At 38.6% G+C, this 19,178-nt stretch overlaps 1 protein-coding gene and 1 non-coding gene across 6 annotated transcripts in view; both read right to left on the bottom strand.

Moving 5' to 3' along the window:
• RHOT1 (ras homolog family member T1) overlaps positions 1-19,178 on the bottom strand; it is a 61,388-nt gene that overhangs the window by 28,981 nt on the left and 13,229 nt on the right. For all 5 annotated transcript variants that reach the window (XR_003904460.1, XM_029927675.1, XM_029927677.1 and 2 more), the window contains exons 2-8: positions 15,070-15,128; positions 12,770-12,851; positions 10,853-10,896; positions 10,503-10,556; positions 10,118-10,170; positions 6,240-6,348; positions 5,839-5,940 (exon numbers count right to left, since the gene is read on the bottom strand). Coding sequence is in view for 4 of the 5 variants with exons in the window: in XM_029927675.1 (XP_029783535.1) it covers positions 5,839-5,940; positions 6,240-6,348; positions 10,118-10,170; positions 10,503-10,556; positions 10,853-10,896; positions 12,770-12,851; positions 15,070-15,128 (503 nt within the window). In the remaining variant the exon portion in view is untranslated. The remainder of the gene's footprint in view (positions 1-5,838; positions 5,941-6,239; positions 6,349-10,117; positions 10,171-10,502; positions 10,557-10,852; positions 10,897-12,769; positions 12,852-15,069; positions 15,129-19,178) is intronic.
• Positions 10,301-10,434, bottom strand: LOC115283122. The gene has a single exon (XR_003904930.1). It is a non-coding gene; the product is annotated as a U11 spliceosomal RNA (small nuclear RNA).

The following is a 19,178-nucleotide window of genomic DNA, read 5'->3' as shown; positions in this document are numbered from 1 at the left end:
TTCATGGGATGGGGCCCACATCTCTTTCTCCCTCTTTTTCTGCCTTTCTCAGAATAAATAAATATTTTAAAAAAGAATTTTCGGGGTGCTTGGGTAGCTCAGTCGGTTAAGCGGTCCAACTTCAGCTCAGGTCATGATCTTATAGCTCGTGGGTTTGAACTCCACATCGGGTTCTGTGCTGACAGCTCAGAGCCTGGAGCCTGCTTCTGATTCTGTGTGTGTGTCTCTCTCTCATTCAACAATAAAATAAACATTAAAAAAATTTTTAATAAAAAATAAAAAAGAATTTGAATTGACTTATAAGGGCTTTCCTTCCCAACTTCCAATTTCCCCCCTCCAACTTTACTGAGGTATAAGCAATTTCTGATTTTTGACCAACCTTCTGGTAGAAGAATGGGACTAAAGTTTTGGTTGTCACATGCGTGTGTGTGTGCGTGTGTGTGTGTGTGTGTGTGTGTGTGTGTGTGAGAGAGAGAGAGAGAGAGAGAGAGAGAGAAAGTTGGGAATTAAGTGTAGTTATTCACAAACAAGTGGCAAAATAGTACTGGTTAGAAAGTATAAAATGCTTTTATTAACTTCCTCTTACAAGAATTACTTACATTTAAAAAGGTATCTTGCCTTTTGTGACTCTGTAAAATTTTTATAAATAATGCTGCTGGAAACATATTTTGACAACTGCCTTAAGATTTATAATGGATAGAACAAATACTTTACTATTTAAAAGTAAGGCCCAAACGCTTCTAATTTGCTTAATTGCTACAGGATAAGTGCTGTCAACAATTTTGAGAAAATGAAACTTTCAGGTGTAAACCTGGAAGATCTCTTATGCACAGACAAAATGAAGATGGCAAGGTGAAGAAATGTGTACTTATTAACCTAAATCATACAGCTATCCAGAACAAACAGTAATGATGAGTTCTGATCATGCTATCAAACTCAAATGCAGTAAAGAAGTTCTTTTAAAAATAGGAAGTAGATGGGGTGCCTGGATGGCTCAGTCGGTTGAGCATCTGACTTTGATTTTGGCTCGGGTCATGATCCCAAGGCTTTCAGATTTAGCCCCACATCAGGCTCCAAGCTGAGCACGGAGCCTACTTAAGATTCTCTCTCCCGACTCTTGAATACTGACAACAAACTGAGGGCTGTTGGGGGAGAAGGAGAGAGAAAGGGGGGTGATGGGCATGGAGGAAGGCACTTGTGGGGATGAGCCGTGGGTATTACATGGAAACTAACTTGACAATAAACCATAAAAAAAAAAAAAAAGATTCTGTCTTTACTTCTGCCCCTCTCCCCATCTCCTGCACCCTCTCTCGCGCTCAGGAAAAGAATAAAAAGAGGAAACAGTTTTCTTCCCAAGCATATATAAACAATTCCTTCTTTTTTAGTTTTTTAATAGGATCTTCAGGAGAATAATTTGATATAATGAGAAAAAGATAAAACCTAAGATATAAAGAGATTATAAAGAACTGAGAAAGGGGTGGTTCAGTCGGTTAAGTGTCTGGCTTCGGCTCAGGTCAGATCTCACGGTTCGTGGATTCGAGCCTCGCGTCGGGCTCTGTGCTGACAACTAGCTCAGAGCCTGGAGCCTGCTTCAGATTCTGTGTCTCCCTCTCTCTCTGACCCTCCCCTGCTCACACTGTCTCTCTCTGTCTCTCAAAAATAAATAAAATACATTAAAAAAATTTTTTTAAAGAACTGAGAAAGGTTAAGTAAAAAATTTAGAAAGTATTCATAGGGCTTCCTCTGGAAGCATAACTCAGTGATCCATTGCTAGGACATCCACAGTCATGGGTGATTTTCTACTTAAAATTTAGGTAAGATACAACTTCTTCTATAAATGTGATTCTAATATTAGATATTCAAAATTAATGAAGACTCCATTGTTATGCTTTACTTTCCTCTTGAAAATCTGTTACATAATAACCTAAATGTTTAAAAAAAGTAGCAATAGCTAGAAAGACGTAAAACACAGAATATAAAAATAACTTTTTATTTTGTACAAGTGGTTTTTCTTCACATCATAAAAAGCTACATAAAAAAAGGTAATTAGGAGAAAAATGAAATGGTGTATTTTTCATTCAAATTTGAAATGCATCAGAAGCAAAAGGGGGTCTAAGTCAATACAATATTTAAATAATAACTACCTTAAAATATAAGCCAAAATAGGACTATGTTTACAAGGTATTAAAAACTGTATTTTGATAAAGCTGTAAATAATTTTTAGAGTAATAAAAACTCAGTTTGCATACAAGTAACTGAAGCCTTCATACAGCAAACATTGTTATCATACACGTCACATCTTCATTATTAGCTAAGTAGAGGACTCCATGGGCCATACAGAGTCCATTACCACTGGAATTATTTTTGGATTTATCATCAGGCTTCAGTTGTGAGTATTTTTTCGATGATTCCACCTCAAATCTGTGTTAAAAGTTTATTACTGCTGGGGCACCTGGCTGGCTCAGGCAGTAGAGCATGCAACCCTTAATCTCAGGATCGTGAGTTTGACCCCCGCACGGGGTACAGACCTTGCTAAAAAAAAAATAAAATAAAATAAAGTTTATTACTGTTGTGTAAATAAAAGGTTTTGGTATAAGCTTAGACACTAAACTTGTACTTGTCTAGAACAAAGTTTTGTCTCTAAATAAGTTACAGATGTTTAATCATGCAGGTCCACCTAAGAAACCAATAACATATGGGGGTAGATGTTTTACTCTTGTGGGACCAGGGAGGGGCAGGGGTGATTAGCAGATTAGCAGTTAATAGGCCTAGGAAAAAAGTAGCAGTTAAAGCACTGAGAAAAAAACAGAGGTGATTTAATGTACCACTAGGCCTCAGCCTCAGGTAAATCTCTACAGTATGAGACTGTTTCCCAAATTTCCTCGATCATAGGATATGGTACCTGGCTGAATCAGAATGGAATTGGGGTTTCTAACAAGATTGCCTAATGACTATCATGAAGCAGATTAGGGAAATACTGGACTAAGAGTAAATTAGAAAGAAGCACTCCAATTATGGAACAATAAATCAGGATTAGGAAAGAGTAAATCAGGGTCAGATTAAGGGATAACTCAGATTAATTATTTATACCAGGGGTCAGCATTTTCCTGTGAAGAGCCACTTAACAAATATTTTAGCCTCTGGGGGCCAAGAGGCAAAATCAAGAATATCATGTAGGTTTAAGGGAGAATCAAATTTCCACAAAGATTTTACTGACAGAATTCAAAATGTAACAATAATGGAGTACAAATTTGCTATACAGGTCTACTAATAAGAAAAATGGCATTCTTTTTTGAGGAATAACATTTTGCTTAATTAGGGTTCAAAGTTAGTGTTCTCCATCATGAAGACAGAACACGTTCATTTGTTAATGCTGACCTGTAATGAGATTTTACATATTTCATCTTTGAAAATCATTTCGTAGATCCATACGGACAATACTGACACATATCCATAAACATAATTTTAACTGAGCACATTCACTGCTTGGAAGGCGTTTATAAAACTTTTAGATTATTTCCTTGATATTTTTCTGTGAGCATGTCATTACCCTGTAGATTAACCAGTTCCAATTAAAGGTTAGGTGGAAGGTCCTCAAGTGTACAGTCAAATGGAGTACAAAACAGGAAATGTCCTTTACGTTTTCAGCACAGTCCCCAAAAACCAACGCTGGGACTGTGGTTTGAGCTCAAAAAACACATCTGCTTTGCCATCTAAAAATCCACGTTTCTTTTCTTGTTTTGGCAGGACAGGTGATGCACTCATCATAAAAAACGAAAACGCTATGGTACTGGGCACCCAGGGTGCTCATGCCGCTGAGTCCCGCCTGGGTCAGTGCATCTGGCAGCGCGCCGAGCAGGCGAGGAGCGACGCGGCCCTGAGCGGGCTCTGCTGCGCGAACACGAAGGGATGAGTGTGGCTGTGCTGCAGTAAGAGATGACTTAGGAACGATGAGATCTGAAAGTCATACAATCTTCCCATATCATAAAATATTATTCCTTTGGATTTTTTTTCAGTTATAGAAAAACGTGTAATACATATATTCTTGGCTTACGGACTATATAAAAATGGGTGGTGGGCCACTGAGGTCAAAGTCAGCCAACCACTCACCTATACTGTAAACTTTCCCTGGAAAAAAATCTTCAACTTTTTTATTTAACAGTCAACAACAAAAAGGCAGCACACACACACATACATAAGGGGGTTGGCATGGCGAAGATGTGGAGAAATCAGAACCCGTCATTCAGTTTAGTGATTCCTCAGTAAATTAAACAGAACTACCACCTGACCTAGCAATTCCACTCCTACTATTCACTCAAAATAAATGTAGACAAGTATTCAAACTTTTGTATGAATGTTAACAACAGCTCTATTCACAATAATCAAACAGTGGGAACAACCCAAATTCCAATCAACAGGTGAATGAATAAACGAAATGTGGAATATCCATACAAGGAAACACTATGTGTCCATAAAAAGAAATGAAATACGGATTCATGCTACAACATGGATGTATGTTGAAAACATGTGAAGTGAAAGAAGCCAGACACAAAAGACTACCTAGTGTGTGATTCCATTTGTAGGAAATGTCCAGAATTGGCAAATCCATAGAGATAAGAAGTAGATTAGTGGTTGCCAAAGGCTGGGGAAAAGGGGAATGGTAGGGACTGCTAACGGGTACATCCCTTCTTGGGATGGTGAAATGTTCTGGAATTGGTGGAGATAGATGTAGAAGCACTAGCAACCACTAATCTTCACGCTTTATTTATGTTTACTTACTTATTTTTGAGAGAGAGTACACGCAGCGAGTAAGGGGCAGAGAGAACCCCGAGCAGGCTCCGTGCTGTCAGTGCAGAACCCAATACGGGAACTGATCCCACAACTCAACCATGAGATCATGACTGAGCCAAAAGCAAGAGTCAGGTGCTTAACTGACTGAGCCACCCAGGCACCCCAAACTGTACACTTATAAAGGGTGAATTTTATGGTTTGGGAGTTATAGCTCAACAAAAGTTAATTTCAAAAGTCTATGGCAAACTGGTGATTTTTAAGAGCACATTTATCATGATGAGCACTGAGTAATGTATAGAACTGTGGAATCACTATACTGTACACCTAAAACTAATACAACATTGTAAGTTAATTAGCCTGGAATTAAAAAACAATTTTTTTAAGAAGACAAAGAAAAAAGTCTATGCCATATACCGTTAAATTTTAGCTATTACTGTGTTTCCTGGCTATGAAACAAAAAGGACTTTTCAAGTTGTATAACATGCTGTACCTATGTCAAATGACTACACAAGGCTTTCGTTCATATGTGTTTTTAAGTTTGTGAACTTTATCCTGCAAATAGGCCATTCCTTCAGTTTTTGCACTTTCTGCTATTACTGTTGCCAATTCTTTGGTTTGTTTTAATGGCATTTCCTGAAATACTATTTGGTATGGAATATTATTCACAGTATTTAACATGAATGTCTTTGAAGTATCTAGAAAATGCAACTGTTTGACAGACAATAAATTTAAATTTCAGCAGTTCCATAGAATACTTTTTTTTAATGTTTTTATTTTAATTTTTGAGAGACTGAGAGAGATAGAGCATGAGCAGGGGAGGGGCGGAGAGAGAGAGAGACGGACACACTGAATCCGAAGCAGGCTCCAGGCTCTGAGCTGTCAGCATAGAACCTGATATGGGGCTCGAACCCATGAACCGTGAGATCACGACCTGAGCAGAAGTCAGACGCCCCCCGAAGAATACTTAAGAGTTATAAAAAACCACTACTGGAGTCACTACCTACACATCCCAGCCCCTACTAACACAGCCTGGGGTGAGGGGCTTACCTCCTTCTCCTCTGGGCAGTACAGAGGCCCTGTAGGATGAAGAACAGCTTTCTGTGCGTAATAAAAGAGCTCTGATATGTTTTTCAGGTTTTTTGCTGAACACTAAAAAAAAAAAAAGTTAAAAATTTAATACTCTGAAAGCATTTATGGGAGTTAAAGACAATTTTTAATCAATGTAAGGTAATAATAAGATTGCTTGAAGAAACTGAAAAATATGTTTTTCTCTGTTGATATCACATCTGTAAGAACACAGCAGCCAACTCCAAGTTCTCTGTTTTATCTTGTTCACATGACTCACAAATAGCAGGAAATTTATTCCATCCCACACCTTCCCACATCCTATTTCACACCGCAGTTCAGGGAGGATTCACCAGTAGTAAATTTCAAAATCAAAGGCATACCTCCACACAGGTTTCTATTTCTGTGTACTGGTTCATAATGGGCAGGATGGTCTCCATACTACTATATTCCACCAGATCAGACTTGTTCCCAACCAGTATCAAAGGCAGCCTGAAATAAACAGGATACGTTGCAACAGTAAGGAAGGCCAAAGACGTTCAATACCCATTTTAAAGTATAGAAACTCATTCTAACTACAAAGCTTTACTTAATCCCCCCAACACGAACCCTCTACTGTAGTCAGCTCTGGTCGCCTGGAGAGCATGTTCATATTCAACAAGCATTTTTTTTTTAATCTTTGGGTTTATTTTCTTTAGTAATCTTTACACCCAACATGGAGTTTGAACTCACAATCCTGAGATTAGGAGTTGCGTGCTCTTTCAACTGAACCATCCAGGTGCTGAGTACTTACTGTAAGCCAAGTACCATTCTAAGCATTAAGGGTACAATCCAAAGTCCCTGCCCATTCTAATAGTGAAAATCAGAAAATGGACAATAAGCAAATAAACAAGACATTTCCAATTCCGTAAGTGCTATGAAGAAAATAAATACGGGAATACAGGACAGAGTAAGTGGAGGGGGCTAATTTTACGGTAATCAGAGAAATCTCTCCGACAAGGTGGTATTTGAGCCAAGGAGTGAAGGATGAAATGGAATGTGCCCTGTGAAGGGACAGAAAACAACTTCAGGAAGAAAGGACAACACGTGCATAGAGCTCAAAATGGAAAAATATCCTGGTGAGTACCAAGAACAGAAAAACAGAAAGAAAAACGGCAGAGTGTCTGGAGAGTATTAAGCAAAGGGAAAGAGGTGTGAAATGGGGTTGGAAAGAAAAGTGGAGGTCAGACACAGAAGCTGCAGTGAGGAGTGCGCATTTTTTTTTATAAGTTTAAAATGAGAAGCCACTGAAGAACTATGCATAGGGGAACAACATGATCTGAGCAACATTTTTAAATGAGTCATATGTTGTCTTTTAGAGATACATATTGGAATATTTACCGTATGATTTGTTCAAAATGATCCCAATGGGAGAGGTAATAAATGCAACAAGATGGGCCATGAATTGATAACTGGTGAAGCAGGATGACAGATACAGAGGGATTCATTAGACGATTCTACTTTGACATGTTTGACTTTTTTCCATAATAAAAAGTCTTTAAAATGTGGTAGCTTGGATTATAGCAGTGAAGATGGAGAGAAAGTAGTCAGATATGAGGTATGTTTTAGATGCAGAACTGATAGGAGCAACTGGTAGATTAGATATGGAGGTTGAGGGCAAGGCAGGAAATCAAGGAAAATACTAAGTCTTTGGCTGGACAAAGTGAGTAGATCTCCTGAGACAGAAGAGATTGATTTGAGGGTGGGGTAGGGAGTCGGCAAGGAATTAAGGATTTTGTTTTAGACAAGTTAAATCTGACAGGCCTATCAGAAATCTAAATGGGGATTATCAAAGAGAGCTAGTCTAGCAAGGAACTGTTATTTTTATGTCCTGCAAGAGAGCTTGGAGAGAAAGCAAATCATCTTGCTGGAACTTCAAATAGCAAGAGAAATTCTTGCAAGCATTTATTTACTCCCCCCCCCCCTGTATGGTTATGCATTAAGGGACTGGCCCATTAAATAACCCAAATATTGATTCCTAACAGAGCCAAGAAGTTTCCAAATGTAGTGGTTTGCAACTGAAGGTGTGCTCAGAATAGTTTATGGAGCTTAAAGAAATACACATGTCTAAGCCCTACTCCAACCCTACAGATTCTAAAACTCTAGGGGTGGGGCAAAGCACCTATATGCTTTGAAGTACCTCAAGTGACAGTGATGGGCACCCCAATTAAGAACCTCTGTGACAACAGTCCAGGGAATTCCTAAGGAAAAGTATATGTGCAACAAATATAAACTTAAGGTATGAAGCCCAGGACATAAGTTACTGGGAAAGTGTAAGGTCCATATAATAAGGAACAGACCACCTTAGGACAAATCAACCACAAGAAAAATAAGTATGCTCCTATGGCTCAGGGAGGGGGGAAAAAATAGCCACACCTGAGAAAGCTCAATTCAATCTTCAAATGTTAAAAGTTCCTTTCCCAGCAGGGCCATAAAACTAGCCATGGAATTCTAGGAAACTGTCATAGTCAAACTAATTTTTTAAAAATCAGTGGTCCAATATGGTGCTTGACAGATCCCAGAAAAAGTGCCTTCTCTGAAGAGTCGCCTCTGGAAACAGCTCAAGTGTTCAGCAAGAAGAGCAAGTGTGAGGAGCACAGAGCTGTGGGCTCCTCCAAGGCAGCCCTCACTGGGTCACCCTTCCTTCTGTGTTGATGGCAATGATATTGACCTGTGCTGTCCATTACTGTAACCACTAGCCACAGGTGGACACTCGCTCCACAGGGCCATTCTTCCCCTTTCACCTTGTCAAGAAGTCACTACAAAGTTTACAGCTACGGGGGCGCCTGGGTGGCTCAGTCAGTTGAGGGTCTAACTCTTGATTTCAGCTCAGGTCACGAGCTCACGGTCATGGGATCGAGCCTCAAGTCAGCTCTGTGCTGAAAGCACAGAGCCTGCTTGGCATTCTCTCTGCCCCTCTCCTGCTTGAGTGCACACGTGTTTTCCTCTCTCAAAATAAATAAACATTACAGCTGTAACAAAGAGCACAAGACACAGCATACACAATGCCACCTCCGTCACAAAGTCAGCCTCCATAAGTGTATGAGGCAAGGTCAATGACCATGTTCATCTACTCAGAACCAGATCTTTACAGTTTCAAGGCACAGAACTGTCCAACCAAAAGAGAAATCTTATTTTTCTAATGTTTAAAAATATTCAAATGTCTCATAAATAACATGTTCAATTGAATAATACTGGAAGAAAAAATTTTGGTTTCCATTTTCACTTAGAACTCAAAACATTTATACCCAAAACTATTGTTCTGCTCAGAAAAATACAGAAGGCGTTTCTTTTACTTTTTCCCCATCACGCATATATCTCCCAAAGAACTTCAAAGAAATTTCCCTGTATGAATTCCTAAAGAAAGATTTCTAGTGCTCTTACATGTGCATTATTTCATTAGACCCCCAAAACTACCACATGCAGCCAAGACGGTAGTATCCTTTCCTCCACTACAGATGAAGGCGGCTCAGTGAAGTCAAAGTTTTAAAGCTGATTAAGTGGACAAGCCAGATCTCAAAGGTCATTTGTTTTCTTCCAAGTCCCACCCTCTTTTTTTTTAATCTTTTTAATGTTTTTTTATTTATTTTTGAGAGACAGAGACAGCATGAGAAGGGGAAGGTCAGAGAGAGAGGAAGACACAGAATCTGAAGGAGGCTCCAGGCTCCGAGCTAGCTGTCAGCACAGAGCCCGATGTGGGGCTCGAACCCATGGACCATGAGATAATGACTTGAGCCGAAGCCGGACACTCAGCCGACTGAGCCACCCAGGGGCACCCCATGCTCTTAGACACCACACTGAGCAATCAGTGACAGGGGCAGGGGGCCATGTCATTCCTCATCACAGAGGCACCTCCAGACAGAAGGCACTTACAGGACTGGTGAAGAGGAATTCTAAAGCTCAGACTTTTCAAGTGGCAGTCTGAGAAGGAGAAATAACGTTAAGATTAATTATCAAAATATTTAATGCCTTAAGTTGTAAATCATTATATTACCAGAGTTCTCCTTTTTGCTTTGCTCACAAATATACATGCTGCCTCAATTCCCCCCCAGCCAGTGTGTGCGTATAAGCAGAGAAGGACCTACAGGCAAAGCAAACGAGGCAAAATGTTAACTAGTGGGTGTAAATGGAAGGTCCATAGCTGCTCATTGTACTACTTCTTGTAACTTTTCTCTTAAGTTTGAAAGTTTTCAATATACCAAGTTGCAGGGAAAAAAAATACCTGCTGTCTTTGTCCGTTCTTTCATTTATGAGAGGAATCCATCGACTTGTTACCTAAAAAAAATAAATAAATAACAAGAGCTAAACCATGATGTGGCTCTTCTGTGAAAAATATTCTGTCCTTGGACCCATAAAACTCTAAGTTGAGGATCAATTTTATTTATTTTTTTTTTTTTTTAGGGGGGCGGACACTGGGACCAATGATCACCAGCTGCCCAGGTACCAAAAACTTATACTTCCAAAATCTCTCGATGTCGATTCCACATGAAGAGCCATGCAGCTGCCCTCCGTGTGCCACTCACGACAGAAGCCCTTTTCTTGAGGATCAATTTTAAAAGTGCCCTCACTGAAATTTAAATACAGTGGAAAAAGTCACACATTCATACCTTATCAATGGAATGCTTGTTGTTAACAGCATAAACTATGCAGATGACATTTGCCTATAAGAGAAATTAAGAAATTAGTGGCATTCTAAAAATAATAACAAATGTAAACAGTAGCATTTAATTACCAACGAGCTAATATACTTGGACTAAAGGAAGAATAAAATTTGAAACCTAAAAAACCCCCAAACTTAGCATGCTTCTAAGAGGAACAATTCCTAAGCAAAAATATATACGGAAAGCAGTAACAACAAAGAACTGATAAAGCCTACGTGAGAAAATGAAAAAGCCAAGACCCACAGAATCATCGTGTTTTCCCACATAAAACCTGCAGCTGTTCTTTTCTAACTCACCTGTGATATCTCTTGATGAAGCTGTTCATCACTCTGTTCTGCTTCTACAAATGACAAAGTCAAAAAATGGCCATTATTTTAGACATTTTCATAGAAATGAAAGACGAAGCTGCCATCTACTTGGCACCTGCCCTGTATCCCTCATCCCCCGTGTCACCTGCACAGTGTAGTGCCAGATGAGGTGGCAGAGACAAGGGCAAGCAGGGAAAGGGAAGAGCTGGGCTACGATAAGGAAGCTGGCTGGCACTGAAAGACAAGTGTACCGGAGGACGGCTCAGGCGCGCAAGAGCAGAAGGCACTGTGTGATAAATCTAGGCCAGCGCTGATCCTGGAGAAGGGTTGGGCCAAGGAGATCAGACACCCAAGCCAGAAGACTAGGTGAGGAGTCAGAAGCCCAGACAAAGAGTCCATACACACAGGGGCAGAAGGCCAGGTGAGAATCTGGGCAATACAAGCTCAAGAGCTTGTATCTTAAGGGAGCAGGTCCCAGAAGCAGTAAAACTGGAGCCTGGCAACAGAGAGTCAAGAATTCCTTTTCTAGCATAGATCTCCGGCTCGAACAGGTCTAATGGTAGATGTGCATATAACCCCACAGTGCAGTTAGACCATCCTTACTAACAGACCGTATTTTTTAAAGCAGCTTTAAATGCATAGCAAAATTGGGTGGAAGGTACAGGGCTTTCCTATCTACCTCCTGCCCCCACACAGCTTCCCACAGTCCAACTGTCACCCATCAGAGTGGCATGTCTATTACAATGGACTCCCTTTTTTATTTTTTATTTATTTATTTTTTTAAGATTTTAGTTTTAAGTAGTTTCTACACCCAATGTAGGGCTCAAGCTTACAACCTCAAGATCAAAAGTCACACGCTCCACCAACTGAGCCAGCTAGACATTGCTCCCTTTCTTTGTTTTTTAAAGAAGTCCTAAAGCAAACAAAATAATACAGTGATTAAAAAGTAAGTACTAGAGGGGCACCTGGGTGACTCAGTCAGTTAAGCATCCGACTTCGGCTCAGGTAATGATCTCACAGTTGGGGAGTTCGAGCCCTGCGTTGGGCTCTGTGCTGATAGCTCAGAGCCTGGAGCCTGCTTCAGATTGTTTCCCTCCCTCTCTCTCTCTCTCTCTCTCTCTCTCTCTGCCCCTCCTGGATTCATGCTCTGCTCACTCTTTCTCTCTCAAAAATAAACATTAAAAAAAAAAAAGTAAGTATTATGGGTGCCTGGGTGGTTCAGTTAGTTAAGCAGCTGACTTCAGCTCAGGTCATGATCTCACAGTTCATGAGTCTGAGCCCCACACAGGAACTTTGTGCTGTCAGTGCAGAGCCTGCTTTGGAGATCCTCTGTCCCCCTCTCTCTCTGCTCCTCTCCTGGTTGTGCTCTCTCTTACTCTCAAAATAAATAAACGTTAAAAAAACAATAAAAAAAGTAAGTACTAGTGGGTAAAAAAATTTTTAATTATTAAGTGATACAAATGTGCTTCTATTATCATATAATACAAACAAGTTGACAACTGTTTTAAATATTATTTGGGGAAGGAGATAAAAGATGATAAAGAATGAATTTAGAACTCAACAAATTCTCAAATTCAGAACTCTTTCTACATGCCTGATAAAATTAATCCAGAACTTACCTCTGCAAGCATGCCAATTCAAGGAGGGTAGTGATTTATCTACTACTTGTCATTTACCATCTATCCTTTCTTTCCATTTTTATGGAACCCAACTTAGTAAATTTGGGACTGAAAACTGCAAGATAGAGGCTTTATGTAGAATGTGGGGTGGGGGGAGATACAAATGAGACAAGAATAATAAATGATTATCTACTGCTAGAGAAAAAGGAACACCTACCTTTGAACACATTCTTGGAGGACTCTTAAATTAACCCTCCAGCCTCACCCACAAGAAGATATTCATTACCTGAGTAGTCAACGATGTGTGTTGGAACTCTCTCAGGGGTGACATCAGCTGGAATGGTAATTTCTTCTGCCCGGGGAGGAACCTTCATTTGCAAACAAATAAAGGAAAAAACCCACTGGATATTATCAACCAGACTTGTTAACAGATCATGTAAGTTCATCTGGATATTAGCCTCTTTTACCCATACCTGCCCTTAAAGATTTATTATACTTTTAAATGCTTATTTTTGTGCTTTACCACAGAGTCAAGTGTATGTATGTGTGTATATATATATATATATATATATATACACACACACACACACATACATATATATGTTTTTAAAAATTTTTTTAATGTTTATTTATTTTTGAAAGAAAGATACACAGAGTACGAGTAGGGGAGAGGCAGAGAGAGAGAGAGAGACATAGAATCTGAAGCAGGCTCCAGGCTTTAAGCTGTCAGCACAGAGCCCAATGTGGAACTTGAACTCACGAACCAGGAGATCATGACCTGAGCCAAAGTCAGACACTTAACCAACTGAGCCACCCAGGTGCCCTGGGATTCAAGTATATATTAAAAGCTATGTGATAAAATAATTCTTTTCAAAAAGCATGTACATGTCTACCTGTGCGGGCAATGGGTATATGAAGGACATTTCAGATCTGATCCATCCTAAAACAATACTTTGAATTGATGTTTCAAATGTTTGATTTTTAAAATGCTGTTTTCATTCTATTTTGTTGAATGCTTAAGATACTAATACAAATGAGAAGCTACATTCATCCAAAGCAATTCTCAAATAAAATAATAAATTTTCAAAATTCATTTCTTCTAGAAGATAACTGATTGGCTACATAGGCATCACTTAATGACTCCATTTTTTAGATAGACTCGATGATTTTTTAATACATTAAAAAACCCCTTACCCACACCCAAGAGGTCAATGCTAAAATGCCAATTCTAAACTAAGTTAAACTATCAGAAAAAACACTTAGGTATTATACTCTGAGTAATCATATGACAATATACTTCATTTCACAAATTAAGTACTTAGTTACTTACTTAAGATACCTATATCTTATTTAGGAAGGGAAAAAGGCAAAAGAAACAATGGTCATGTGGCATTTGTAACTGCTGAAAACACTACCATATAATTTATCAAATTCCTGTCTGAACAGTAAATTTACATATTTATAACTAAACAAGAGTAAAGAAAGGAGAATTGTGGGGCTAATAGTACCAACTAGGGGAAGACAGAGAATAAAGAATAAATAATGTTCACCCCATTTACATCAATTCCATTTGCCAAAACAAAACTCTATCTTTACATAGGCCTTAGCCAGCAGTCCCTCACCCTGGAACTTCCGGAATATACACACATATACTGCAGGCAATAATAAAACCACCTTACATTTGGTGGCACTCTACTATTATTAAGCAATTCTCATTTGAGACACAACAATCCTTTGAGTTAGGTAAAGGGGGATGAATGAGTTCCTTCATTTATAAAATGATGCCATGGGTAACATTAAAGGTTCTCAAATATGTGTGTCAGAATCCTAGTGGCTCTAATGCCTCAAAGACTGGAGGGTGTCAGATGGAAGGCAGGTGGGGGACCAGCACACCTTTCAGCCTAACTTCAAACTCACCTGTTTTATATTTAAGAAAGGATGAACAGTATAGATGATCTCTAACATCCCTTCCAGCTCCCATTTTACAGATGAGACAACTAAGGCACAGTGATGAGAAACATCCTAGCCAAGATCAAAGTAAGAAAAGCAGGGGCACCTGCCGGCTCAGTCAACTGGTTAAGTGTCCAAGGCTTGATTTTGGTTCAGGTCATGATCTCATGGTTCATTGATGGGGCTCTGCGCTAATGGTATGGAGCCTGCTTGGGATGATTCTTTCTCTCTCTCTCTCTCTGCCCTTCCCCTACTTGTGCGTGTATGGGCACGCTCACTCACTCTGTCCCTCTCTCTCTCTCTCTCAAGATAATTAAATAAACTCATAAAAATTTATATATATGTGTATATATATGTGTGTGTGTATATGTGTGTGTGTGTGTGTGTGTGTGTGTGTGTGTGTATATATATATATATAAAGTAGGAAAACCGAAGGATTTAGGTGAATTTAGATCTAGTTTGATTCTCTCTCCTGCACTATATTTCACTAATGTCTCATATAACTAATATGAGACTCTTTAAAGTCATAATTGTCAGGAAGGAAACATCCAAAAAAGAGCAGATTTTATTTCATTTTAACTCAATTTTGATAAATTTAAAAGATTTTAAATATAGAAAAGACATAAAAATATTTACCTCTTCTGGGAATTCTTCACTAACCAGAGACATAATCAGTGATGTCTTCCCAACTCTAGCTGTGAAAACAAACATCATTATTTTAGTAAAGTGTTTAGGTTCTATATAAACTCAAATTCAGCAACCACATAGCCAAGTCTGTTATTCACTAGCCAAAATCAGAGGCATTCAAATCATCAAGTTTTGGTACAATACTTCAAGTATATATATCTCTTGGTTTTTGCTTAGAAAAGATACACATTTTTGTTTAAAATTAAAATATCACTCAAATATATAACAGAAATGTAAAAATCTCCCCAAATATGCCCCTTTACCAGTTTAATACATGTAGACTCCCACATTTTTTCTACACTTATAATAACATACTACAGTAATTGCCTACACAATTTGCTAATAGAATCATAGTACTTATATTATTTTACAATCTTCCCTTATCATTTAATTATGTACTTGGGCAGTATTCCATGTCAATATGTAAAATCTCCTGGGGGGAGGGTGAAGGGAAAGTTATTATTTAATGGCTATAGAGGTTTTTTTGGGGGATGATGAAAAAATTTAGATATATGAAGTGTTGAAGGTTATAATACAGTGAATGTATTTAATGTCTCTTACCTGTACTCTCAAAAATGGTTAAAATGTCAAATAATACATTTTGTGTACTTCATCACAATTTTTAAAAACAGCAACATCAACATACAAAAATCTTACATTATTTTGACAGTTGTATAAGCATCTATTGTAAAATATGTCATAACTTATTAATGCGGTGTCCTAACAATGAACGCTGTTCAAGTTTTCACCTTTATAAACAATGCTGCAATGAACATTCCTACAGGATAAATTCCTAGAAGTGGAGTTCAAGTTAGCATATATAATCTTTTTTTATTTTTAATACATATTGTTAAATTACCTATAAAAATAATAATAATAAACTAATTTACATCCTCACTAGTAGAAGACCAGAGTGTCTGCTTTGGATATCCTTACAGTTTTTCTTTTTTAGGGTATCCTATTCAAAGGCTTAGAAGAGGGGCGCCAGGTGGCTCAGTCGGTTAAGTGTCCAACTTCGGTTCAGGCCATGATCTCACAGTCTGTGGGTTCAAGCCCCGCATCAGGCTCTGTGCTGACAGCTAGCTCAGAGCCTAGAGCCTGCTTCAGATTCTGTGACTCCCTCTCTCTCTGCCCCTCCCCCATGCGTGCCCTGTTTCTCTCTCAATAATAAATAAACATCAAACAATACAAATAAATAAATAAATAAATAAATAAATAAGAAAGGCTTAGAAGAGGAAGAGTGACTTCCCAGTTACATTTCTAACCTAGGCAAGATTTTCAATGCACAAACTTAAAAATCTTAATTTTCCTTCTCAAATTTACTTCCATTCCCATCACTTTCTGCTTATCAACTAAATTCTTTTGTGAGTCTCTGGGAAAACAGTCCTCTAGATAGGTACCTATTAATATCTGCAAGAACTAGAAAATTTTAAAGTGAAGAAAAGTCACATTTCTTTTTTAAGTGACTAAAAGAAAGGTGACTGAAAACACAAGTCAAGTCTGGAAAAGAGCGAACGGCTGGAAAAAGGAGAACTGGTCAAACAGCTCGGAGGAGGTGCCGCTAACAAGTGTCGCTAGTGGAGGGACAGAGGGAGGGCTGGACAGCGGTCTTCCAGCTCCGATCTCTGAGGAGCTTTTCGGTTTACTTGTGTGAGAAGGCTTGGGCCTTTCCCAAGGAAACAGCTCCCTGGCTTCCCAGCACGGCAGGGAGCCCCTCAGGACAGAACTGCTAGAATCCAGTCACCCGGGTCAGCCCATCCAGCTCCCTGCAAACATGTTCAGATGCAGAACCCGGGACCAGACACTGGGACCCAGAAACAATGATCTTCTCACGGTCTCTCTAAAAAACTAGTTGCAGACTTAAGAGAATAAACTAGTGTTCTTTCTCTTTCTTATAACATAGTTTTATTTTATTATTTTTTTAACTTAAAAAAATTTTTTAATGTTTGTTTATTTTTGAGAGAGAGAGAGAGACACACAGAGTGTGAGTGGGGGAGGGCCAGAGAGAGGGAGACACAGAATCCGAAGCAGGCTCCTAGCTATGAGCTGTTGGCACAGAGCCTGACGTGGGGCTTGAACTCATGGACCATGAGATCATGACCAGAGCTGAAATTGGCCGCTTAACTGACCGAGCCACCCAGGCACCCCTCATATACGATAGTTTTAAAAAATATTAACACAACAATGCAGAAAAGGAATAATGGCCTCTAGAGTCAGCAAGCACTACATATACAAATACTATATAAATTAATTAAAATATTCACTGATTCACTGGTGACTAATCCAACAGTCTGGTTCCACTTTTTTTTAACTTATTTTGAGAAAGTATCACTTACAGAAAAACTGCAAGAATAGTACAAAAGAGTCATGTCTATTCTTTAACCCAAACACTGAAATGTTCACATTTTACCATATCTGCATTATCATTTCCTCCTTCTCCCTCCCCCAACCCTCTATATTTTTAAAACCATAGTAGGTTGTAATGATGTCCCTTTACCCTTAAGCACCTTAGTATGTATTTTCTAAAAACAGGATCATTTTCTTATTCATCCTAACCACAGTGTACTGTCAAGATCAGGAAATTCATTTAACACGAATTCAATGCTATGCCTTATTCACCGGTTTGTTCCATTACCATCTTTTAGAAAAGAGAAAAATCTTTTTCTACCCCCAGGATCAAATGCATTATTTGGTTGCCATGTCTCTTCAGTCTCTAGCTTGGAGGAGTATCTTTCATGATCTAGACATTTTTTTTTAAAACCCAAGCCATTTAATTTGTAGAACATCTCTCAATTGGGTCTGTATCATGTTATCTCATGATTAATTTCAGATTTTGCATTTTAGGCAGAATTACCCCAAAATTATACTGTATCCTTCACAGTGCATCACAGCGGAAGGGAGATGATATCAATTTGTCCCATTACTGGTGACGTTAACTGTCATCACTTGGAGAAGGTGGGGTCTGCCAGGTTATTCTTCCCTTTGTAATTAAAAAGTATCCTGTGAGAAGGTACTGTGAGACTATGCAAATACTGTTTCTCATCAAACTTTTGCCTCCTAGTTTTAGCAGCCATTCAGAATTCTTGTCTCGTGTTGCTACAGTGGTTGCTAGATGGTAATGGTTCTATTTCTGCCAATCCTTCTCCATTACTTTGCATTTTACTTTAAGGAAAAACTCCCTTCTCATTTGTAACAGCATGGTCTTGTAGATTCCTACATAACTCTACACGTTATAATCCATTGCTGTCATCATGTGAAGGCTCAAATTTTTCCATTTTACTTTGGAAAATGACATTTATGCAGGTATAAATCAGCATTGCTATATGATCCCATTTTATAAATAAAGATGTATTCACACCAGGGGGAAAAAAAAGAACACCCAGAAAAGATATATACACCAACAGCAGTTATCTCTGAAGTAAATGTAACAGTTTTTGTTTTGTGCTTTTACATATTTTCCCAATTTTCTACAACAAAAATATACATTTTTTGCGACTAGAAAATGTTAAGTATTATTCTAAAAGTTATTTTTAGTAACAAAAATTGGCATATTCTAAATGTACAGATGGCAATGAAATTTACCTAGTGACATGTAAAATGCATTCTTTCATCCCTTCAACAAATATTTCTTGAGCACTTCTACATACCAGACACTGTTCCAAGGTGCTAGGGATACCACTGATCAAGGCACTAGGTATCCCTACTTTTAACATATATTTTAAAATTTTTCTTATTTATTATATTTTTAGAGAGAACACAGGAAAGAGAGGCAGAAGGAGAGGGGGAGAGGCAGAGAGAGAGAGAGAGAGAGAGAGAGAGAGAGAGAGAGAATGAATCTTAAGCAGGCTCCACTCAGCACAGAGCCCAGCACAGAGCTCAATCCCACAACCCTGACATCATGACTTGAGCTGAAATCAAGAGCCATCCAGGGGCCCATTCATGGAAATATACTGAAATATATTTAAATAGATTTACGAGATTTTCACCAATAAGAACACTCTTCCTACACATCAGGATAAAAAGCAAAAATTTAAAAACTAGCCACCTTTGATTCACCC

The sequence above is a fragment of the Suricata suricatta genome, chromosome 17 (assembly GCF_006229205.1).
Source record: "Suricata suricatta isolate VVHF042 chromosome 17, meerkat_22Aug2017_6uvM2_HiC, whole genome shotgun sequence".
In the NCBI taxonomy this organism is placed as follows: domain Eukaryota; kingdom Metazoa; phylum Chordata; class Mammalia; order Carnivora; family Herpestidae; genus Suricata; species Suricata suricatta.
This window is presented reverse-complemented; position numbering and strand designations above follow the sequence as displayed.